Source organism: Sander vitreus, chromosome 14 (assembly GCF_031162955.1).
Source record: "Sander vitreus isolate 19-12246 chromosome 14, sanVit1, whole genome shotgun sequence".
Lineage (NCBI taxonomy): Eukaryota > Metazoa > Chordata > Actinopteri > Perciformes > Percidae > Sander > Sander vitreus.
Window position 1 is genome coordinate 29,346,413 of NC_135868.1, and position 26,311 is coordinate 29,372,723.

General features: G+C 40.8%; 1 protein-coding gene across 1 annotated transcript in view; it reads right to left on the minus strand.

Annotated features, from left to right (window-relative positions):
* Positions 1–21,242, minus strand: part of col28a1a (collagen, type XXVIII, alpha 1a) — a 45,173-nt gene extending 23,931 nt beyond the window's left edge. The window contains exons 1-16 of the mRNA XM_078267102.1: positions 21,122–21,242; positions 17,622–18,187; positions 16,584–16,604; positions 14,758–14,817; positions 12,826–12,879; positions 12,681–12,725; positions 10,311–10,337; positions 9,796–9,840; positions 9,662–9,706; positions 5,427–5,480; positions 5,275–5,343; positions 5,127–5,195; positions 3,613–3,681; positions 2,801–2,869; positions 2,631–2,699; positions 2,466–2,534 (exon numbers count right to left, since the gene is read on the minus strand). Coding sequence (XP_078123228.1) covers positions 2,466–2,534; positions 2,631–2,699; positions 2,801–2,869; positions 3,613–3,681; positions 5,127–5,195; positions 5,275–5,343; positions 5,427–5,480; positions 9,662–9,706; positions 9,796–9,840; positions 10,311–10,337; positions 12,681–12,725; positions 12,826–12,879; positions 14,758–14,817; positions 16,584–16,604; positions 17,622–18,187; positions 21,122–21,242 — 1,452 coding nt within the window. The remainder of the gene's footprint in view (positions 1–2,465; positions 2,535–2,630; positions 2,700–2,800; positions 2,870–3,612; positions 3,682–5,126; positions 5,196–5,274; positions 5,344–5,426; positions 5,481–9,661; positions 9,707–9,795; positions 9,841–10,310; positions 10,338–12,680; positions 12,726–12,825; positions 12,880–14,757; positions 14,818–16,583; positions 16,605–17,621; positions 18,188–21,121) is intronic.
* Between the last annotated feature and the right edge of the window lie 5,069 nt (positions 21,243–26,311).

Here is a 26,311-nt window from a genome sequence, read left to right on the forward strand (position 1 = left end):
AGCTTTTATAGAAATGTTCTTTTCGACTGTTAGCTTATTAAGGTAATGCAGTTCAGCTTCCAACTGACACTTTTACATTTCAAATTCCAAGTTTTTCAGCAGTGCAAACCATTTGAGATTTTTTAAACATTGTTTTTGATTTCTGCATTTTAATATATGTTTCTCGTAGCATTTGTAAGTCTTCCATACTTAATAGATAAATTCAGAACTCACAATGATAGCATCTTTTAAAGCCAACAATTCAGTTTGGCGTCAGCTTTTAACTTTTTAATGAAATTCATACTTATTAAAACGATTTCAACTTTTTCAACTATTATCACTACTTCAACTTCTTACGGATTTAAGCTATTCATCCAGTTTAGCTTTAGCAATTCAGAATTCCCACGCATTTTCTGCAGGAAATGCATTTTCTAGTTGATTATATTATATTTTTCCCATGACAATAATTTTGATAATTTATTCCTGTTGATAGGCCTACTTTCTCCTTAAAACATTCTACCGTGTGTATAGTCATGTGTCTTCCCCGGACCAGTCAGCTGAATAGAAAGCATAATGGAGGATAACTCAAACGAGTCAGAGTCAACTGAGCAACTTGTGCCCCCAAAAAAAATGGATGTGCTTTGTATGTTTATGTGCTTTATGTATTTTAATGTGGCACTAGGGGCTTTCCGACCGGAGGGATTTTTGCAGTTCTTAGAACTAAACGTTCCTAAAACACTTTTTTTTGTCGTGTTCCGACAGGAAAAATTTGGGGATTTTTAAGTTCCACTGGCCGCAGTAGCGTACTTTTTTTAGCTCCTACTCCAGAGCAGGGTCTTTTCCCTTTTCCTAGGTGTACTTGATTGGTCGAACTTATAAGTCACGCCCTACAACCAACAACAGGACATTTTAAACAATTTTCACCATCTTATTCATCATTAAATTCACTTCTGACAACGTTTTAGGCGAGAAATTAACTGTTTAGATTTAGAATATAGGCAGTCTTGCGAAAATTGATGCCAAATTGACAATTTGCTTCAAAGTTTTCGGAGTTGAGAAGCTCCATGAAGTGAGGCGACAGCCAGCAGGCGCCTGCCCCGGCCGCTAGCTCGTCGCTCGGCCAGTCCTGCTCAGACACCCCGCTGTGAGCTGGAGGTCTCTCAGACCGCCTCGTAAATAAGAGGCTTTTATTTCGCCGTTGACGGTTCGTTTGCTTAAATATCACAACACATGTCCATCATAAGATTAACGGGAACCTGTTGTAATGGAAAAATTACATAGACCATGATTTTCTTAACCATGATTGTTCATCTATTGAGTAAATTTTAATTATAAGTAGATCCTTAAATATGCCTCTGAAACATGTGTCTCCTAAAGATATTTCTTGAAACAGTCCTCCAGTTTAAAGATAGCTGAAAAAGGGTATGACCCTGTGTATTCTCTACTACAAGCAGATGGCAACGACGCACAGGCGTCTGTAGAGATATGCAAAGGTCAGTTTGTCCAAAACCTAAGGTTGGAGCCTGAACCAATCTGTAGACGAGATAGATTCCCGACTCCTATTGAAGGACTTTTTTGACGCACTAGACAGATGTACAGGGACAGTTTTAGACAGCAGTGTTCAAGATTAGAATGTTTTCCAAACATGGTCGTGTTTTCTGCTGTGAAAATGGGATATAAGGAGATGGCATATGTTACGAGGCACAGATCGGCTGTCACTTTGTAACTCTGTTCATTGTTCATTGTGAATTGCTGTTCTTGTCACTGTTTGATTGTTCTCTCGAGAAAATAATTAAACCCTTCCACCGAATACCTAAACTTTAATCCAGTTTGCAGCCTGTCTTTATTTTGTTTCAACAAGGTCTCTTCTTCACCCAAATTCCTCCCTCGCTGAACAGAAACTTCCACCACACTGTGGTTAACTGTCTTTTGGAGTTAAACTCCACAAGCGTGTCCTGCGGCTCGCCGGCCGTCACACACACACACGTCCACAGCGCATGCAGGCAGAGGCGGGGTCTGTTCCAGTATAATAAAGCCCCGTCTGTGTTGAGCAAAACATTACGTTAATTACTACGAGAATGGACGTGCATTTAATATAGGAAAAGTGCACAAGTATTAGCATCATTTGTTGTTGTTGTATGTGGCGCTAAGGTCTAGTGAAGATGCTATAAAGACCGTTGCAGTGCTTACGTCCCTCCCTTACCCCTCCTACCAGTCCCTATGGCCACTGGGCCAGTGGGAATGCAAACGGAAAAAAAAGATTTGGGGGGAGAGTAGTTCTGTGTACTTTTCCTCTAAAAAGTACAAGTACTATCCGGTCGGAAAGCACCTAATGTTTCATGTTGGTAAAAAGCCCTTCTAGGGACGGGCATTGGAAATTAGCAATAGCCATAAAAGCTGTGATGCTGTACATTGGGCACAAATGTCTATGTCGAAGCATCTGTCCCTATTCATATACACATGAAATGAAAAAAACTGCTACTAACCTTTGGTCCAACTATACCCAGTCCAGGAGGTCCTCTGGGACCAGAAGGCCCAGCTGGCCCGTGGTCCCCCTAAAGACAGAGGGAAACATTACAATTCAAAATATAGCTACACAAATGAAAGGATAATTAGGGGGAGCAGATTCCTAACATGTTTATTGGCCTTGCCTTATCTCCTTGCATGCCTGCCCCTGGAAAGCCCACCAAGCCTGGCAGCCCGGGGGCTCCAGTGTTCCCCTGAGGGCCAGACAGGATACAGGTCAGACAGGTCATCCGTCACAGCATCACAGGGTTTTTACCATACGCGTGTCTGGGATCCCAACCGTGTTTAACCGTACCTTATCACCTTTGTAGCCGACTCCTGGAGGTCCACGGCTGCCTTTGGGACCCTCATACCCCCGGTCGCCCTGCAAGAAACACATGGGGAGGATTAGGAGAACAGTAATTATATTATCATAGAGAATAAATCATATTGGCATATTAAGACTCAAATCATACACCTATAATCTGAGTGATTATAATAATGACATATCTAGGCCTGTAACAATTATAACATAATTGTCTAATTGTCAATTTTTGTTAAATAATCAAGGTTTCTTTGTTGAACCGCAATGAACTGCTAACATTAGCTAAGGTCTTTAGACGTATGGCTGGTAATTGTTGATTTTGTTTAGATATGCCAAATTGTAATTATAACCCTAACCCTAACCCTAAGTGATTATTGGTCAGACTATATATTTTTATTATTATTTAAATTGTTAGTTGTTGGCACTTGATCCTATACACGTTCATAGCAACAAAAATGACAAGGGGGGGGACACTGTTAGAGAACATGTTTTATGATAAAGAGGCGCAGTTTACCTCACAGACTGTGTATTTGTGTTATTACATTATCTGGGTCACATAACAGTGATATAACTAAAACATGTATCCTGGAATGAATTAAAAACTTTAATTTGTTTAAAAAAGTAATACATTAATACATATTTTTAAAATTTGACTGAAAGAGACAATTATATTTATATATATTATAAGAACTTTGTCATTGTTTTTGGAAATGTATATCCCCGTGCATGCAGACGATCTTAAATAAAGGATGGATAAAATGACACATGCTAGTTGTAGTGAGCCAGCTTGTCCTGGAACTTACCTTGGGCCCTGTGAGACCCTCACCCGAAAACCCCGGCGATCCTTGCATCCCTGGTGGCCCTGCTGGACCCTAAACTCAGCAACACAAAGAGAAACATCAAATGTTGCATTAACAGATATGACATTATAATTGTAAACTGGAAGCACTAATTCACGCAAAACAATAATACAAAGTTGCTGTAAAAAAAGCTGCACTGCCAACAGTAACTTATGTGGTTTAAAGGGTCAGTTCAACCCAAACCCCCAGATCTAGCCATGAAGACAGCTTTTGAGATAATGTCACTGCTGCCAGCTGTGGTAGAAATTATAATACCTAGGTGAGATCTGAAATAAAGCTTCATTCAACCAAGTCTTTAAAGTATTTATTCTTTCAAAAAGGTTCAGTTCATCATGAGAGTCTGAGAGAATGAACAAAGAGCCACATAATGTGTTTTTCCTTTATACATCAAAACTAGTGTGTACATGCAGGGTTTTTAACATGCCCACTAGAAATAGGTGATAGACACCTTTCCCATTGCCAAAAGACACGTTCTGGTGTGTCACGTTCAATGTCACAAACGCGCTGGAAAACAGGCTCAGTAAAAGTAGAAAGCAGCATGGAGGCCAGTGAAAATGTTATGGAGGTTACTTCTTTTTTATATTGGTTACTTATTCAGTCTCTCTTTCAAACTGGGTGCCCACTTATTTGGAACGATGTCCGAGCGTCGCTTGCAGAAAGACGGACAGAATTTGTGGCTGAGAGGACAATAAGTCCAGAGGACAGGGCACCAAATTCAATTATTACATTACATTACTTTTATCCAAAGCGACTTACAATTGCTATATATCAAAGGTTGCATGCCTCTGGAGCAACTAGGGGTTAAGTGTCTTGCTCAGGGACACATTGGTTGATGTATCGCAGTGGGAATCAATCCCAGATCTCCCACACCAAAGGCATGTGTCATATCCACTGTGCCATCACCACCACACTTTATAATACTTTTTAGGCACCGACCAAATTGCCTCTAAAGCAGGGGGCTTCTACGTTTTTTAAGCCAAGGACCCCTTAACTTAAAGACAGACAGATCAGGGACCCCCTACTACATATATTGTATAAAATGAAGTTGCATATTAAACTGGGCCTACAATAACATGTAGGGCAGCCAAAGCCTTTATACATATCTTTTTAGTGCATGGAATACTAAGCTATTAAAATAGTTGGCATGGTTTTATTAATCATTTTTTAATGTTAAACATACATGTGGCACAGTGTTACTTAGTATTAACTGCATCTGTGGATGGTCTTAGTGACTACCTAAACCTGTAGGCCAGTAAGACTATCATCAGTGGGTTTATTTTCACAAATAGGCTGATTTATATTTGCTAATACTATGATTTATGTTAAGACATTTTAGTTTTTGAAAAAAACTTTCTAAAAATTAATAATTCGGAGGCCCCCCTGCAGTGACTCTTAGGACCCCCTAGGGCCGATTGTAACCTTGCCCACTGCAAGGGGCTTTAGTTTTGTCAACTCACTGGTGTCCCTGGTTCACCCATACCCATTGGTCCAGGAGGACCTGGTCTTCCATGGTTCCCCTTGTCACCCTGTCAAAATCAAGTTTACAGATTAGAGATAAACTAAAGTATACAAGACACACATTGGCTAAACCAAACCTAAATGTACCTTGGGACCAGGGAACCCAATGCCATTATCTCCTGGAGGTCCAGATGCTCCCCTCAGTCCTCGGTCACCCTTTTACGGGGCGGAAAAAGACACTTACAAACATATATATATATATGAAATACATACAGAAACATGACTGTCAGTGTTCTTACTTTAGATCCAGGTGCCCCCTCTGGACCCTGGTCTCCAGTTGCTCCTCTGGCTCCCTGAGATAGGAACAAAACAGGAAAGGGCAAGTAAATACATATGATTCTATAAATAACATGAAAGGAATTCAAAACATAAACTAAATTTGAAGAACTAGTTGATATTGCTGGTATCTTTTGGTTTGAGATACACAAATCGTGACATTGAGCGTATTTGACAATCTTTGCCTTTATCGGAGGGTTCAAATAAAAGGTAATGTAAGAGCTGTGGGTTTTTCTTTTTCAGTTCCCCCTTCTTGTCACTGCCAACTCTCTGGGAAGTGTGTGTCTCACTGATACACAGATCCCTCACTGGCTTCCCACTGGCTACGACAGCAGGGTTAGGGTTAGGGTTAGGTTACTGTTGTGATTACTGAGAGTATCTTCAACAGCACCACCCAAGTGTACATAGTCATATTATTAGGATTAAATGGTTGGGGTTAGGCTAAGGTTAACAGTTATATATAGGCATAGCACAGCCAGACATCCGACAGTTGGGTCGGAGATTCAGGTGCGTTCTGCTAGTAGCGGCTAATGTAGCCTGCAGCAGAGATGAGCAGGGCTACAGAGGTTTTGGGGAAGCTCAATCCTTTCTCCCCACCCCCAAATGTATAAACTTGTAGGCTTCAGAGGCAACTGACACTGACTCAAGTGACATCAGTTAAGATAATTTATTGGAGGGCAAAAGGCTTTATATAACTTCTTTCACACATGCAGTAGTACTTTCCAAAACCTGGAGACAGACTAGATATGGAAAATCTAATAAGAAAAATAAAAATAAAAACAAAATAAAAAAAAATAATAAAAAAAATATATATATATATATATATATATATATATATATATATATATGTGTATATATTTATTTTTTTATAGGGCTGTTGTAACGAATTCCGAAATTCCAATATAATTTGAATATTAAAAAAAATCAATACTATTCGAATGCTAAAATTACTATTCGAATATTGCTTTTTTCATGAATTTTTTATATGTTTTATATGCAATCTTGCCTTTCTCATGGCCTTGGCCTACACGCATGTGGAAATTAAATGCTTTTGTCTAGTCTGATGAACAATAAAGTTTTTGAATCGTATCACAATCGTACACGTTCCCTTAATACATACATCCACACAGTATCATCATCACAATACTATCAGAAATGGCGGGGAGCGACCTGAGGGCACACCTGACAACGTTACCCCCTGACAAGCTAGGCCATAACCTGTCTCCTCATCACGGGGCTTACCAGCTGTCCGCTAGGCCATAACGGACAAACTGACACGGTTCAAATGTAAAGATATGAGACGATCAACATCACGCAGGGGTCTGGATTTAAATATTTTATTCACGAGCTTGAGCCAAGGTACATTAAAGTTGACAAATGAAAGTCATTCATTTTGTCCCGCTGTTTGATTGTTAATAAGAAAGCGCTCACCTGTTTTCAAAAGTTAGTTTTGTAATGTTAGTAGTCCCTCTAGTGGACAGAACGTGTAACAACAACCACATGCTGATAGTGGCATTGGCCATCCATAAGCCTGTGTAATATCGTAAATATTAATAAATAAAATTCGACAGCCCTATTAGATAGTGTAGATCACGTGTCAAACTCAAGGCCCGCGGACCAAATCCGGCCCCCTCGCAAATTTTGATCCGGCCCGCATATCAATTTAGGTTTACAGAAAATGTTGTGCAGCCCACCAAAGAAGTCAGTAAACTGTTTTTCACACTGTAATTATGTGACACTCAAAGCAGATTTTGGCAAATTTGCCGACTTTGAGCCTCAGAAATTCCCACACAACCAGAGAGTTTACATATTCAGGCTGTGAAACAGGTTGGTGTGAGTTGGCTGTGTGGTAGCCTGCTTTGTTTTTCATGATTTGCTAAATTCTATGAAGGGTTTTATGTCAACCAAACTGTATGGGAGAAAGCTATATGAGACAATAATACAAAGATATTTGACTTTTTCTGTTCAATAAACTACACGTCTGGCCCTTATTGTGATTCTCATTTCCAGTGTGGCCCTTAGTTAAGTTATGTTTGACAGCCCTGGTGAAGATAGACAGGAAAGGGGGAAGAGAGAGAGGGGATGAGACACAGCAAAGGGCCGCAGGTCGGATTCGAACGCGGGATGCTGCCAAGGACTCAGCCTACATGGGGCGCACACTCTACCGGCTGAGCTAGAGGTCGCCCCATGAGTGATATATTTGACATGTGAAACATTGGGAAGCCAGCGTGTGTCTGTGGTTGGTGAGCTGTGACTGCCCTCTGCTGGAAGCTGAGAGGAGTGTGACCGGAGTGTGAATGTCTGCTCCACACGGAAGCTCTCTGACACACATTCTGTCCTCAAATGTTACAAATCACAGAAATTCGACAAGTAACCAAACAAAACTGTCAGGGCTTCAATCAGATAGCCAATTTGTTAATCTTTTAAGCCACGAGGGGTCATTTATCACACATTGGGAGGATTTTGTGAAGTCATAAATCCGATCATGTGTGCTTCAAATATGTGTCAAATTGAACAAACTCTTTGGGGATCAACGCCGAAGAGATCCTAATGCCACGATATTTGCAATAACAACCAACACATACAATACACAATACAACGTAGAGGCCACCAGTTACACGCTGGTGGTGAAGTATAGGCTCCAGACTGTAAGCCACTGGACTCTTCAAACTAGACCCCTTCTATGATAATCCCATACTGTATTGAGGGGCTAAACTGAGCTTCTGTACTGTAGCTCCAGGCAAAAGCATGCTTTTAGAAAATGGAATGGAAAATAGAAAATAGTCAATTGGCCAAAACTTGCAAAAAAAAAACAGTTGTTTCTTTAAATTGAGATAATTTCATAATTTAAAGTTGTGAACTTATATAAGATTTAAATTACACTGAGTCCGGTGGTCTCATACTGAGACTGTGATGGTGTATACTTTGGTATTCCAGGTTTGTGAATACACTTTTTGACAGTGTGGGTAGGTACATTTCATGGGAATATGGAGACAGACAGATCAGAAGGACGTGAAACCGAATGGCACGCTGACGATGGCCGCTGTTGTTCTACCGATGCTAGAGGGGGCAACAAGCATTTAAGAAGAGGGCGAATTAATAACATGTGCTCAAATCCTAATCCTCTGGGACAACGTCTGCTCAAAGACTACAACCAAACATTTCGAGCTTGGATTCCCCGCTTTGGAAAGGCTACATTAGGAGGGGGATAAGACCTAATCCACAGCTCACATTCCACAAGTGCAGAGCAGGAGATGGACTCGGAGTGTGTGGCTTTCACTGCAGCGCTGATTGTTTCAGCGCGGATGTGGGGGGACACAGGAATCTTTCAATTTGACCACACACCCATTCAGGTATGAAGACTCATACGCATAGAGTCTCCTCAATTTTTAAATGAAAACATGTCTCTGTTCCATTGGTGTACTGCATGATGGTAATATCAAACATAAACATGAACACCTACATAACGCCTACTCAAACAATAAATGACCCTGAGATTCTAGTCTACTACTTTGAATGAATGTGAACGACACACATTGTTGGCCATTTCTTAAAAGGTTAGATGACATTTTGGCAAATGCCCTTTTTCACTCTTTCTGAGAGTGAGATGAGAAGATCCATATCAATCTCATGTCTGTGTGTAAAGTCCAGAGCTGGAGCCAGGATGTGGTTATGCCAGCTTAGCATAAATAATGGAAGCAGGAGGCTACAGCTAGCCTGGCTCTGTCCAAAGTTCAAAATAAAATAAAATAGAAAATAAAAAGTAACAATAAAAACAGAACATGGTGGTTACAGTGCGAAACAACTGAACTGCAGTTCTCTTTCCATTCTTACCTTTAATGCCCGCCACGTGAATGTTAGCTCAGCCAGGCTGCTGAGGTGCCAAAACTATGCAACCTTCTGTCATAAGTCTAATAGGATGATCAAGATTTACTTCTTGTCTATTATAAGTAATTGGAATTTATGATTTCAATCTATCTCATATACTCTGTGACTGTAGATCCATATTTGTGAAGTACTGTGTGTTAATGTGATTGGTTACCAAGAAATGTTCACAATGATCACAAAGCATCAGATGAGAGGGAAGACGTCTGAGCTAAGACCAATCGAATGTGAAACAATTATCTGAGGCTCTGTGTATGATGTACAAAGACTATTGGTTAATGGGATCAGAATAAAAATAAATAAAACACTTCACCTGCTCTCCTCTGGGGCCTCTGGGGCCAGGAGCTCCCTCGGCACCCTAAGGAAAGACATCAACATAGCATCACTACATTTACAAGCAACAGAAAAACATGTTGATTAAATAAATAAATAAATAATAGCACCTACCTGTTCTCCCTTTTTACCAGGGGCACCACATTCACCCTGTTCTCCCTAGAAAATACAACCCGATAAGATAAGAGAGACTGTATTGATACCACAATGGGGACATTAACTTGTCACATCAGCTCAATGTAGCACAGCACAAAACAATACACATCAAATATAAATAGGATAGAAAAACACACAAAGAATAAAATAGGAAATAGAAACAATAAGAAGAGAGTAATAACGGTAATATGTACACTATAAACACTTCTTACAGGTCCAGGTGAGTGTAGCTCAGAGCCAACATCTTTCTAATCTGGACACTGAGCCCAGTCTGACTGTCTGACACTGCTCATAAAGTCTGCCCGCTTTGTAGTATTCAAACTGTCTGTGTGTGTAGGATCACAGAGCCCTCTAAACATGCATCGAAACAGTTAAGACACATTTTCTTTACCTGTATTCGGCAGTGGTGAAGCATCATGAATAGAAATTGTATTTTCAAAACGTATTATATCAAAAATAATGATAAAACATACCTTTTCCCCTTTGCTGCCAGGCTGACCCTAGAGAAGGCGACATTTTCATTCAACTTTGATATCAGTTCAGTATATCAGTTGGCTGTCCACCAACCATCATGCTTCTGTTTAAGAAAGTCAGCCAACCAACACAACTCTACTTAATGGGATGGGAGATTTCATAGATGTCAAGAACATTTTTGCTAATTGTAGTACAGTTTTATATATTACAAAAATGGATTTAGCCCATATAATATCTGCACATCCCTTACAGGAAACAAACTGTGTTTTTTCTGTAGGGATGGTTTATTAAGTTATATTTACCGATGATGTTAGTTAGTCAACATTTCAGGAAATACACTTATTGTTCTAGATAGACAGATAAAAACGTGTTCCTCTCTCATGTCTGTGCGTCATCAGGACGGGATTAGCCTAGCTTAGCATAAAGACTGGAAGCAAGGGGAAACCAGCTGTCCAAAGTTCATTTCTTGGGTGAAACAGCTGGGCACAGTGACCTGTCATCACAGTGAGGTTGCCAGCCAGGAGTCCCATTGCGCCTGTACAGAGACATTTAACTTACAAAAACCTGTGCTGACCGACTGTATCTGGCAATCTGCGCTGCACACAAATACTGGGAAAATGGATCAACTTTCATTCTATCCTATTCTAATTTCAACATTTGAATGTTCTATGTGTGTGTGTGTGTGTGTGGAGTGAAGGGGCTACCGCTTATATTTCATTGTGCCACCCTGTGTTGTAAAATGACCTTGAATCTTGTAACCTTGTACACAAAATAGTTCCAGCACATTTACACTTCAGGTTGTGTATACTTGTTTAAACAGAAGAGATGCAATGTGATAATTAGTAAACTTTATGCCAGGATCAGACTACTCATTTTTTTTGTCTTTCACAACAGTCACTATGTCAGACTAGACAGACATAGTGGCATACATTCTTGCTGTGTCTCGGACGGAAGAGTGTGCTAGGTGTATTCTGGAACTTTGGAAGGGCCAAACCTAGCGAGCTTTTCCCCCCTGCTTCCAGTCGTTATGCTAAGCTAGGCTAGGCTAATTGCCTCTTGGCTCCTGTAGATTAATCTTAATCTTCTCATCTCGTTCTTGGGAAGAAAGCGAATAAGTGTATTTCCCAAAATGTTACACTAAGTTTGAAAGAGACAACCTGAAAATGAAAGACAAAGGTGAAATCTGTCTGAATAATTTAAATACTTAAATATTTATCCCCGAAGGAAAATTCAGTTTCAACAGTCCACCGATACATACATACACATTCATACTGCCAGTCATCAATGACAGAGGGAGCACAATAGCAAGGCATATGGAAAAGTGTGAGATCCAGAACAACAAAAATATTTGAAATAAGAACTGATAAATGGATAAAGTGCTGAGTGTATTGCACATACAAAAACTAATTGCAATCCACCAATTTTAAACAGGCAGAAAGCGCCGTCCTGAAGGCATTAGTGTAAACTCACTGGACAAAATATGGTCATGATTAATAATACGTTTTCGCCTTTTGGAGAATACACTTTTTTCCCAGAAAGAGTTTAAGTCACTCTGATGGGCTCCAATGATTTTGGAGCAGACTTTAATGATATTATTCAGGCAGTTTCTGACCTTCACAGATCAACCGTTAAACCAACAGATGAATGAAAACGTCAACAAGCTCTCAATATAAGACAGGTGAACAGTCCACAGGATCCATCTACACACACCAAAAGAGCTGATGTTCCGCAGCAAATGGATTCTCCGTTGACCTCGCCTCTAGACTGCAGTATTTAACAGTAGGGGTGTTGAAATGAATCATTCCATCGATGCATCGCGATGCGGACGTGGGCGATTCTGCATCAATGCAGTAACAGACCGTAATCGATTGTTGCCTGCTGATGTTACTTGTTGATGTTCCGTTTGCTGCTTTTTTTAGTTTCTGCCTTTTGTCTGTTGTCTGCTGTGTTCAGACTCCGCTACATTCAGGAAGTGTTTTTTTAAGAGCAGATACAATAAAAAGGGGAGTTCAGATACTGTATATCTGACTGCTTGAATTTGTTGATGAAAACCATGTGTAGCAATATATAATACATTTGAGAAAGTGGCGCATCGTGATGCATCGAGAAATAGAATCATATCGAATCGTTGACAGGATAATCGTAATCGAATTGAATACGTGAGACCAGTGAAGATTCACACCCCTATTTAACAGTACAGTGTTTTAATGGTCAAACTCTGTTAAGAAAGGGCCAATAGAATCCATTTGGAGCTCCCTCCATTCTTAGATAATAGCATGGAGATAATAGAGATTATAAACAGAATACCATACTCCGATTTACAGCTTGACCCAGGCAAGAGAAGGTTGGGAAAAACATTTGAAGATTACCTCAAGGCCCTCCATTCCTGGACGTCCGTTAATGCCCGGTTCCCCCTACAGTGACCGAGCCCAGACAAAACACAACACATCAAACGACACTTCATGGATTCTTTCTGTAACCAGCGCTGGATTATGAAGACAATAAGAGACTTACACGAGATCCCTTTGGACCTGGAGCTCCGTCAGAGCCCAGCTCGCCTGGTTTCCCCTACATGAAAGAAAAGCGAGAGATTATGCCCAATGAGAATATTTGGGCCCCTTGTTCAGTTTGGACTCTGTGTGTTTTTAGGCAAAGGTGAGATGGGGCATTCTCGGTGCGACCTGTCTGTAACCCCTGTCCAACATAAAGGTCCACCTCAGTGCAGCAGGTTCTCAGATCTTCTCAGCCGGTGTGTTTGCCCGTGTTTAATCTTCCGTCTTTGACCTTTGCTTCTTTCCGAGGGCCTCTCCACCAGTGAAAACAGCCCTTTCAGCGGGCCCCTGCACCACCTGCTACACTTGCGTTGTGGGAAACATTTCCTGCTCTTTCACATTTTTTCCCCCGGCAGTGTTTTGAATGCAGGCCAGATGCACCTGCTGGCCATCCAGGGATAACAAGCCACTGTGTGAGGCTTACTGGGCTCTGTGTGGCGGAGGAAGTGAGCTCGGCAGCTAGCGGCACGGCTCAGTGATGGTGAGACGGGCCAGTCGCTCTGTCAACCTGTCTAACACTTTGGTGCAAAGCAACTGCTAGCAAGATCGTCAATGAAATTTACTACAGATATTCAGGGTCCATTGAAGATGTTACTAGGGCTGTAGGGATGTCCACACAGTTCGACTAAACAAAAAAACTACCTCAAGGTCCACTTACTAGCTTTTTCTCAATATGGTTGATTTCGAGCGTAGCCAATAGGGCTGCACGATATGAGGAAAATATGCGATAGCACTGCTGAATATCGCAATAACGATATTTCTTGCGATAAATAAACAGATATTAAAATGTACTCAGTTCTGCATTTCAGCTGCTTTGAACAAATTTAGTATTGAATTGAATATAAAAGGCACCACCAAAAAAAGAATGATGGTTACATTTTAGGGTGTTTTCACACCTATAGTTTGTTTGCTCTGCTCTGTTCTCCATAGAACTTTCTGATCTTATTTATGTCTGTCTGTCTGTCTGTGTCTGTCTGTCTGAGTCTCTGTCTGTCTGTCTGTGTCTGTCTGTCTGTGTCTCTGTCTGTCTGTCTGTCTGTGTCTCTGTCTGTCTGTCTGTGTGTGTGTGTGTGTGTGTGTGTGTGTGTGTGTGTGTCTGTCTGTGTGTCTGTCTGTGTCTCTGTCTGTCTGTCTGTCTGTGTGTCTGTCTGTCTGTCTGTGTCTCTGTCTGTCTGTCTGTCTGTGTCTCTGTCTTTGTGTCTGTGTGTGTGTGTGTGTGTGTGTGTGTGTGTGTGTGTGTGTGTGTGTGTGTGTGTCTGTCTGTGTGTCTGTCTGTGTGTCTGTCTGTGTGTCTGTCTGTCTGTCTGTGTGTCTGTCTGTCTGTCTGTGTCTCTGTCTGTCTGTCTGTGTGTCTGTCTGTCTGTCTGTCTGTCTGTCTGTCTGTCTGTCTGTCTGTGTCTCTGTCTGTCTGTCTGTGTGTCTGTCTGTCTGTCTGTCTGTCTGTCTGTCTGTGTCTCTGTCTGTCTGTCTGTCTGTGTCTCTGTCTTTGTGTCTGTCTGTGTGTGTGTGTGTGTGTGTGTGTGTGTGTGTGTGTCTGTCTGTGTGTCTGTCTGTGTGTCTGTCTGTCTGTCTGTCTGTGTCTCTGTCTGTCTGTCTGTGTCTCTGTCTGTCTGTCTGTGTGTCTGTCTGTCTGTCTGTGTCTCTGTCTGTCTGTCTGTGTGTCTGTCTGTCTGTCTGTCTGTGTCTCTGTCTGTCTGTCTGTGTGTGTGTGTGTGTGTGTGTGTGTGTGTGTGTGTGTGTGTGTGTGTGTGTGTGTGTGTGTCTGTCATTTCAGGTAGTAGTTTGGTATAAAATGCAGTGATTGATGAATGATGGAACACAGCTTGTGTTATACAGTAGATGTTAGTACATAAAGATGAATGAGCATACTATAACATAGTACATATACACTCACCGGGCTTCCAGGGTGACCCCTCTCCCCCCTCTCACACAGACAGCTCTTTGGCTGAGGGCACTGTAATAAAGGGGGAAAAGACAAATACATAAACAAAACTATCAACAATGTGCTTTAGATACAAAGCAAGAAGAAAGAAGGTGAAATAGTAAGAAGAAAAAATGGCGGCTTCTGTTTTGTGTTAACAAAATTATTTTGTCTGGTTTTGGTCTTTTTTTGTACTTTGAATGTGTTTCATGCACACAGTATCACAATACAACACTGTTTTAAATGATAATAATAACAATAATAATAATAATCATGTGAGTAACATGGTATAATACTAGCTCAAAAATGTATTTTTCGCCTAAAATGTCTGACCATATACTAGTAGTGACTTGTATCTGTGCAAAGTTTGTCATTGGAGATGTGTTTTCATATTTTTCTCCTGAAGGGGGAGATGTCTGTGCACTAGTACTGTGCGTCACTAATCCGTAAACCAATCGCTGACTAACAGGCAAAAGCCAGCAAAGAAACCTGAAACCTCCAGCACAGAGCGCACCGTCAGTACCAGAGAGGGAAAATACACTGTCATCGTAGCTGTCAGCCACTGCCAGTTATACAAGCTAACACACACAAATAAAAAATGCTAACTCCACTTACCATTCAGATACGTCTGCTATTCGCCGATTTTAGTGCAAACCAGACTCCTCATCTGAGTCTGGGTATGACTGATGCCTAGTGTTGCCAACTTGGCAACTTTCTCCCTAGATTTAACGACTTTTCAAACCCTCTTTGCGACTTAATTTTTTTTTAAAGACGACTTGCAACATATTTAGCAACTTCAGAGTATCAGGGCAAAAGCCAGATATATTATATTGTAAGTGATTTCCATGCATGCTGCTCAGAGTAATCACAGTCCACGGCTCTTCTGCCAACAGCACAGGGTCTCTCTCCCCTCTCCTCTCCAGCCAATATAACCACTAAACAACTAAGTTGCACTTTGGAACTAGTACTAGCTACTTTCATTGGCAAAGAGTTGGGAACACTGCAGACACCGGCTTCAGACAGGACGCTGAAACTATAATTGCAGTCGCGAGACGGCCATCTTGGCGCCTCCTGTGTCAACCCGGCGTGAGGCTTAAACATGTAGGCCATGTCTGAATCCCTCCGATGTTTCTAGCCATCTTGAAAGCATGCTGTTCTTCAAACGGTCTGTAGTCACTGAACGAGTCTCAACCTGGCCCAAGCAGCAGTGGTGGGCAAGGCCAGATCCAGTATTTCTCAATGAGGAACAAAGAGTAGATGTGCTTCCAGACCCTTTTCTTTATGTGGGTAAACCATGTTAAACAAAATACAGTATATTTACATACAACAGAGTATTTTTTACAAACTTTAAATGTGTCTGGAGTGGGACTTGAAACACCCAATAGCAGAGATGGGGACTCGAGTTCAAGACTCGGACTCGAGTCGCATTTAAGTCGCACTGACAATGACTTCAGACTCGACTCGGACTCGAGATGCGGGACTCGTGAACAATCTTTATGTCTAGGAAACGTCTGATTAATGTTATTCCCCTCCCTGCGTAACCCATAACCTACCTACATAACACGTAATACATAACGTATCTGCCGGCGCGGCCACACATGAGAAAGGACAACAAAAATGTTGATCGCACCTGCTGCTGCTATGCCATTCATTGTAAGCTTTGGCTTTAAAAACTTCATACAACAACGCCTATACAAAAGAAGTGCTTAATGCAAAATATATGCAGACTCTAGCTCAGAGACTTGAGACTTGACCTCTAGTTCAAAGACTTGTGAGAATCTCTGCCTCATAGTACTTACCCCAGTTTTGACAATTGTGTTCTGAAAGAAAAAAAAGAGAGGAAGTTAGACAGTTACTCATAGTCCCGTCCTGCAGAAATCACAAACTCGGACCAACATAACAACAAACATTAGAGGTACTTATGTGTCATTTATATTCTCAGGTACCGTGAGTTTTCACTGTATAGAAAAACTTTTTTTAAACTTGAACTCGAACTACCTTGCATGTTTTCCCACAGCTTCTACCTCAGCGGCAACATACTGTAGTGCTCTCATTGAAATGAATGAGTTGTTGCTGTAGTGCTATTAATGGTCTGAATGCGCCTAGTCTATATCAACGACAATTCATTCATGGGATGTTTCGGGTGCCACCAGAAGATCCGCCGGATGACCCTAATTTTCGTCCGGATGTCCGTCCCCTTCCTCTTTCTTTGTGTTGTAATGTTAAACTCTGGTGGATTTCTGAGGACTATGGTTAACTGATCCTCAGATCTCTGCAGGGTAAAGCCAGTACCCACTCAGCCCTGTCAGATGAACTCATGTTCCTCTTCATCAATTCCCAATGTATGTTCTCTCCTTATGAATGCTAGTGGATGTTAGGGGTGTAACGATACATCGATCTGGTGCGATATATCGATTCAATCCAATATTGATACATACGGTCATCTTTAAAATGCACCTTTATTTTGAAATTCCCACTTTATATTTATTCTTTTTACTAAAAAGAGTAGTTTGTTTTTAATTAAAATGACTGGAAGAGCTTAGTAATGAAATTGTCTAATCATATTGTATTTGCTTTTTAGTAAATAAATACAAATGTAACAGATTGTGTTAAATGGGCTTATGTATCGTCTCCTATCGGTCGCAGGACCCTGAATTGAATCGAAATTGTATCGCGGTAGACTTTGTGATATCAATAAATATTGTATCGTTGTCCAGAGAATAAACATAATATCGTATCGTGATAAAACGTGTGATTTTGGATTTGGGAGTGCGAAACCATCATCATTATTAAAGACTAATAACACTGATGCAACCCTGAACACAGACATGACTGACCAGTTCCTTGAAGAGTCTGTCATCCAGATGGCTGTCGGTGAGGCTCAGGACATGCTGCTGTGGGGGGGCACTGGCGATGGATCTCAGTCTTGCGCCCATGGGGCCGTCCCTCGGCAGGCCCGACAGCCTGATGGTGAATACCCTGATGTTGTGCTGCTTGGCCTCGGCTGCAGCCGTCACAGCGCTGGGGCTGCGCGGGTGGTCCGTTCCATCCGTCATCAGCAGCGCCACCCTCAGGCTGCTGGGCGACGTCTCACGGTTGAACACCTGCGTGGCGTTGGTGATGGCGTAGGCCGAGTAGGTGCCGTGGCCGATGAACGTCATGGCGGCCACCCGGCTCTGGAAGACGTCCACGTCCTGCCAGTCCCGGAAGTTGTGCTCCACGGACACGCTGCTGCTGTACTGCAGAGCGGCCAGGCGCAGACGCAGACGCCAGCCGGCCGACTGGAGCTGCATCAGCTTGGTGCTGAAGCGCAGGATGAAGTCCTTCTGGCGCTCAAACTGCAGAGATTTGGCTTTCTCGGTACTGTCCACGATGAACATGATCTCCACCGGGCAGATCAGGGCTAGGCAGGAGCCAACACACAGCACACTTAGGCCGGCTTCACACTGGCTGCGTGGCGTGAGCGTGGCGTTTCTGTTGCGTGTCAGTTGCGTGGCGGCTGCGTGGCGTTTCTATGTCTTTACACACCAGAAACGTGTCTGATGTAGTGCTGCTGCTGCAGCTAGCCTTGTCTGTAAACATGGATGTTTCCCATTGACCTCCTGCACTCAAGCAGTAAAGTGGCTCGGGAAAGGGAAGTTTGGGGTCCCTGCTGGAGCTGCTACCCCCGCGACCCGATACCGGATAAGCGGACGAAGATGGATGGATGGAAGCAGTACTGATCTGATTACAGCAAAGACAACGTCGGCAGTATTGACGGCAAAATAGGCTACAAAATATTTTGTTCTGTATTGACAGGTGCAATATTTGAAAATCGATAATAATATTTTAAATTACATTTATATCTACATCTATGCAAAAACCTTGAGACTTTCAAACATCAAAATGTCATTTATTAAATGTATTCGTGTCAAAATGACATATAAACATCTTTTTGTATTCTATTTTCCTGGAAACACTTCCAACACGCTTGCGTGTCGCGTTAAAAATAGGCGTTGGTTCTATTTCTAGCATGCACGCGTTTTTGGCGCAGCTCAAGCCGTGCGTGAGACGTGTGTGTCACGCAGGCAGTGTGCACGCTCTAACATGTTAACATGGGAGCCGAAATAAAAACGGACACGCCACGCAGCTGACACGCTCACACCACGCAGCCAATGTGAAACAGGCCTTACATTCAAACAGCAAACATTTAGAGAGGTTTCAAGTAGGGCTGGGTAATATATCAATATTATATCCATATCGATATAGTAGACATAGTCTTACATTTTTTATATCGTAATATGGCATAAGTGTTGTCTTTTCCTGGTTCTAAAAGCTGTTTTACGGTAAATGATGTTATTTTCTGAACTCACCAGACTGTTGTAACTGTTCTATTATTTACCTTTACCCACTTAAACATTATATCCACATTACTGATGATTATTTATCACAAATCTCATTATGTAAATATTTTGTGAAAGCACCAATAGTCAACACTACAATATCGCCGCAATATCGACATTGAGGTATTTGGTCAAAAACATTGTCATATTTGATTTTCTCCATATTGCCCAGCACTAGTTTCAAGCACTTGGTGCAGTGGTATATTAAAACTTCTAGAAGTGTATTCTATCAGAGTATCTCCTTATTTGAGACAGCGGTAGGCTCCATTGTTCCACCAGCAATGGTCCCTTCACTTCACCCATCTGACACGTTGGTCCAGAACCAGATATCTTGACAACTACTGAGCATTTTGCTATGAATGATCATGGTGAACAGAGGAGGATCTTTGCCAAACCTCTGATCTTTCATCTTGTGCTGCCATTGAGTTGAACTTTTTCCTGGACAATCCCTCTTGGTCAAAGACAAGACATCTTGAAAACTAATGAGTTGATTTCCAACAGCACCTAACCTATAAATTGGCCCTGCTAAGTTTAGCGGGTTATATTAACTCATTACTTATCAGCTCATATAGTTAAGATGAGTCACAAGAATTTGCAGTACAAATCATATACTGCATACAAGGTAGGGCTGGGCGATAGGGAGAAAATCAAATATCACCATATTCTTGACCAAATACCTCAATATGGATATTGCGGCGATATTCTAGGGTTGACAATTGATGCTCTAACAAAATATCTTCACACTTAGATTTTTGATAAATAATCATCAGTAATGTAGACATAATGACTAAGTGGGTAAAGGCAAATAATAGAACAGCTAGAACAGTCTGGTAAGTTCAGGAAATGACATCACTTTACTGTAATGCAGCCTTTAAAACCAGGAAAAGACAACACTTATGTCATATCACGATATTACAATATCTAGTCTCATATCACGATATCAATATAATATTGATATATTGCCCAGCCCTAATACAAGGTATGATTATTAGATTTAGTTTACTCGTTAAATATCGATACGTGTATTGGCCTCCAAAAGCCAGCCTTGGAAGGGCTCCAATTTTCAACAACGTAATGCTGGATGATTTTGTTCCCCAAAGGATTCAAATATAGAAATATTTTGTTTACATTGTTCAACTGCTAATGCACAAAAGCCAGTTTAAATAGGCAAAAGAGACACAGCTGTAGCTGTCAAACTGATAAAAGCAGATGACAAAACGTTGCACCGAGCATGACTCAGGAAGGACTCACCAGCCAGGGGCGCACATTTATTCAGCCTAACACTGTTGAAACAGAGCAGCTGATAGTGGCAGGAGCAACAAGTTAGCAGTCTGTGTGTGTGTGTGTGTGTGTGTGTGTGTGTGTGTGTGTGTGTGTGTGTGTGTGTGTGTGTGTGTGTGTGTGTGTATGTGTGTGTGTGTCACACTGAGCTGAAATGGAGTCGAAATAACAATGCATATACATTGATTCACTCATCTAACAAAATCCATTTCAATATTTTTAAATGCTTCTCATGGCAAATATTGATATATGCGAAAGCGCTGAATTTCGATTAATTAATCACAAACCATGTCATTAATTAGATTGTTATTTTTAAGCGCTTGACAGCTTTAGTTTAAACACATCATCTTGGACTTTGGGAAACTTTGATGAACATTTCTTTCACTATATTCTGACATTTTATAGACCAAACGATCAATCGATTAACCTAGAAAAGAATCGGCAAATGAATCGATAACTGTTAGTTGCAGCCCTACTTTTAAATCATTTAACACTTATTACACACTTAGTACGTACAGTAAGACATAAGGCTTTGAGTTCCGATACTGTAAGACTTGCAATAATCTGACTTGTTTTAATCAGTGAACCAGGAATTAATATACGCATTAGCGCTGTATCTTTAAACAAGCTGATATACGGCATTGATACATTTCCCGGCTGTTTAAAACACATACTTTTTGCCTCGTTAATGATGACCTGGTTATCATCTCTCTGGCCTTTCCTCCTTCTGTTTTGGCATCTGGTCGGGCTCAACAGGGCCAACGTGAGGACCAAAACCTTTAGGAGCCCCCGCATAGTCATTGTTTAATCCAGCTGCTCAGCCTGGGAAAATGGAGAGAAGATAAGCGAGTAGAAGCATTAGTGGTAAAGTATGCTTCTACAGTATGAGACATTTGACATCTGCCTTGCAGCATCACCTAAACCCACACTCGGTCACGAGTAGCAAAGAGATTCCACATGGACACAAGAGGGAGACAGGACTGCAAGGACTGCTCACAGCGGCGTTCCTTCAGGAGCCGCATCCATCCCTCAGCCGGCTTACAGGTAGCACAACTCATGTATCTGCTCCCTGTGGGGGGGTCACACACTGTGTAATCCCAGCTGCTGTTTTGATTGATTTATACCACTATTCTATAGGATTTGTACATGGATGTAATGAAGCAGAGGTGTTGTTAGGATCTGGAAACACTAGGTGCTTAGCCCGGCCCAGAAAAGTCATCTAGGGGGGTCTGGGGGTATGATCAATATTGAAATCACGATTATTTAACACGATTGCTCACTGACTTTTGGAAAGATGTTGCATACTGACCTTCAACTGTGAAATTTGCCTTCATATTTTTCCCGTTAAACTTTTTGAATTCCCCTTCAGAACACACAGACAAAATAAGAGCTTACATTGCAAAAAGTAATGTGCAAAATAATCATTTTTCTCGATTACACACGAGGACAAATCGATATTCGATTAATAGCACAACCCTATTTTATGCCACAATATACTGTAGATTGATTTTGTGATTACAACAAACTACATATATATATATACCATGATAAAGAATTTCATTCATATCACCCACCCCTATTACTTCAATCACTAGCGCTACTGAAATTACTAGTGATAATATTATTACAATATCTCCTACTCATTTCTACAACTACAATTGGGCTACTATTAAAATGACTGCTACTAGAGTTATTATCATTAATAACTAACTAACTACTGCTCTGCTGCAGCCACTGAAATACTTCCACCACAGCTCTAATTACCATAACATTACCACTACTCCTGCTTTGATTACTTGTACCAGTGTAGTATTACATTTTGAATTCAACCTATGTATGAACTGTGCTACACATGCATGCATGCACACACACACACACACACACACACACACACACACACACACACACACACACAGGTTTGTGGCACTATCTTTGTGGGGACCTGTCATTGACATAATGCATTCCCTAGCCCCTTACCCTAACCTTAACCATCACCACTAAATGCCTAACCTTAACCCTTACCCTCACCCTAACCAGAACCTCATTCTAACCCTAATCCTAAAACCAAGTCTTAACCCTCAAACAGACCTTTAACCTTGGGGGGTCCAGCATTTTGGCCCCACAAAGCTGTCCGGACCCCACAAGTATACTGGACTCCCGGTTTGTGGACCCCACGAATATAGTTGAACAAGCCCACACACACACACACACACACACACACACACACACACACACACACACACACACACACACTGCTTTGCTGCTGCTACTGGTACCACAAAAACTACTACTGCCACTACCATTACAACTACTATTATATCATGGACTGGTCTTGCAATGGTGAATGCTATCTAAAATTGTTCCTGATAATTTAACTCACACACTGAAGCAACCACATTAACTGTTAGCAGTCTTGTATGAAGTACTTGGAAGCAATACTTGAGTAAAAGTACAAGTATGTTACCAGAAAACGACTTTGGTAGAAGATAAAGTCCCCTTTTAGAATATTACTTGAGTAAAAGTCTTAAAGTATCTGACATTTACTGCCCTTAAATTGTCTGATATTATATGTACTTATTTTTTATAAGTAAAAATAAAGGAAAAACCTTGATTATGATCTTTATTGTGGCTTCCTAATAGTAAAGCGTAATATTCGGAGTTTCCACACCCCCTTAAACATCAAATTCAAAGTCTGACATCAACAAAGACTAATTCCTTGCAAGTAACGAGTAACGAAGACGTTTAGGAGAAATGTAGTGAAGTAAAAGTATACATTTTATTTAAGAAAGTAGTGGAGTAAAAGTGAAAGTTTCCAGAAATATAAATAACAGTAAAGTACAGATACATGAAAATTCTACTTAAGTACCTTACAACACTGACTGTTAGCCTAGTTAGTTTCAGGATGTATTTAGCTAACGGTCTTGGAAGAAGTATTTGAACTACATTATGAAAATGTATTTGAAGATACATTAAAACAAGGCAAACAGCTAGTGTCCACATTAGCATGCCAATGGCAGTTTGGCTAAAGTTTATCTAGCACGAGACACGTACCTGTGTGTTAAAACCAGAGCTCCAGGTCAGTGAGTGAGCGGCCTCTGCTCTGCTCTGCTTTGAGTCCAACCTGCAGCAGTTCTGATGACCCGGGCCCCAGCACACCGGTGACAAGTCACCCACATTACAACAACTACGACTTCCTGTCGCTCCCTTCACAATAAAACTTGACTTGAGAAACTGCTACGTATGGTCATTTTTGTTAAGTATTTTACACTTGGAGTTGTATTTCACATTTAACTTCACGTTTTACTTAGCAATTAGGAGTATATTACGAAATGCTATTTGTAGCTCTGCATGGTGCCAATTGCTTTTATTTTGAAGGCAAATCCTTCTGGCAAACTGACGTAGCTGCAGCGATTTTTTCATTATTACTGATTCTGATTGAGTGACTGTTAATGCGCTACAAATATCAGAAACCTGTACTTATGAAAAAGCACCAATGCAACAATATGAAATTTATTAAAAAAATAAAAAATAAAAAAAGTATACACCTTGCAATCACAATTCACAAAATAACTATCAGCTAACTGTTGAAGAAAAAAGTTAGTACAAAGAAGTACTATTCATTTTTACAGAGTGTTCTATTATTGTACAACGTACAGGCTATTATTCAAATTATTATCTGTGAAAGAATTGATGTGCAAGCAACACAATGCTGTAGCTTCTTAAGGTGGAATTATAGCTTTTAGTCCTCAACAATAAGTCATACATCATATTCTATAGGCTGATGTGTTTTTGGGGATTACACTCTTCAGTGTTAACAAGGTCAAAAAAGGATCATATTACTCCCATTCTCACCTGCTTTTACTGGCTTCCTGTTAGCTATAGAATAAATTGAAAACCCTGGTGCTTGTCTAAAAGCGTAAAATGGTCTTTTAGTGTGTTTTGTCTCCTTTTGCTGTCTTCCTCTGTGTGTGTGTGTGTGTGTGTGTGTGTGTGTGTGTGTGTGTGTGTGTGTGTGTGTGTGTGTGTTTGTGTGTGTGCGTGCGTGCGTGCGTGCGTGCGTGTGTGTGCGTGTGTGCGGGTGTGTTTAATCAGCTTATCATTTCATTATTGGCCTTTATATTGTTGGCTAGTTTCATTTATAGTAAAACCTCATATCTTATAAACTACATGTGTTTTGTGTGCAAACATCTTACTTTTTAAAGTAACTAGTAACTAAAGCTGTCAGATAAATGTAGCGAAGTAGAAGTAGAAAATGGCATGCAAAGAAAAGACTCAAGTAAAGTACAAGTAGCTCAAATTCGTACTTAAGTACAGTACTTGAGTAAATGTACTTAGGTACATTCCACCACTGGTGAACAGCTGTGCTCCTGACTGAAGGAAAAGTCCATCTGTCGTAAAAAGATGTCTGCAGTCCCAGAAGAAGTTGAAATTGTCAATAAAATGCACTGAATGGACAGTACATGCAGTTGAAAAGCGTGAACGTGTTCAACAGTCAACAGTCTGCTGAATCTCTCAGCTCCTCTTCTGACTGCTGCTGATAGACACCTCAGCATTCAGAGAGCCTACTGTGTTCAGCAGATCCATAAAGTCACGTTTCAGCACCTTAGACAGACAACATCATTTGACTCTAAGGGCAGTATTATGGTGCTAAAACAGTCTCATAAGTATTTGCAACTTGTAAAACACAATTCACAAATGACTACGGAGTGATTTGTATTCTTAAATCTGTGTTGTAGCTCATTTGTGACTTGTGAAACACAATGCAGAAAAGAATGCTGAGTGATTGGTATCCACAAATGCGTATCTGTGTCCGTGCGTCTAATTTGTAACTCCTATTTCATCATTTGTAAAACTTAGTATTTTTCAATGTGAATATATTTGTAAATCTCCCCCTGGGTACTTTTGAGATTGAGTTTTTCCGTGCCGTTATTGTCACAAAACAATTCGTGTCTCAAGTGCAGAGACAAGTTTGCCACATTTTGGAGCGTGCTAACGTTCACCTTCTTGTACAGCTTGAACAGCGATGTTAGTGAATATATTTGGTATCATATGAAACTAGACGATCTAAGGAATCCATTGATACCAACCATGTCATGCTTGTCCATAACAGCGATATATAAAATAAGGTTCCAAAGTGAAGCCATTTTCAAAGGAGTCTCTTACCTCAAGATATCAGAATAAAACTAGATTTATCATGTTTTACACTGTAGCTGTTGCCATAACTACAGATTTTAGATGATGTCTTAACATGAATCCAACATATTATTAGCAAATATAAATCCCGACTGATGATAGGCTGACCGGCCTACCGACTATTGTCACTAAGGTAGCCGTCAAGCATTCACTGTGCCACAGGTATGTTTATAAAATCAACAATTATTATATATATTATATAGCTTAGTATTCTATGCAAAATAGGTATGCATAAAGGCTTTAGGCCGCCCTACATGTTATTGTAGGCCCAGTTTAATATGCAACTTCATTTTATACAATATATGTAGTAGGGGGTACCTGCTTCGTCTCTCTTTCTGTTGGCTTAAAAAAACATTGAAGACCCCTGGTTTAAAGCATAACTTGAAATAATTGAAACTGAATTAGAAGTCACCGACTACAGCAAAATGCTCTTCACCTATACACTGTAAAACTGAGAGAACAGGTGTTGATCCATGTAACCAACTGTCAATCATCTTCCACTGGGAAGAAAAACTCAATAGCAATAGTCTGCTCTCTGAGTCGAATACAATACAAGTATGTACTAAAAATGACTTATAGGGTGAGGAAGACAGAACATGGAGTCTGGGCTTGGACTGAAATATGGTTCATTCAGCATGGGGCAGAGAAAAAGGAATATTTAGGATGTTTCA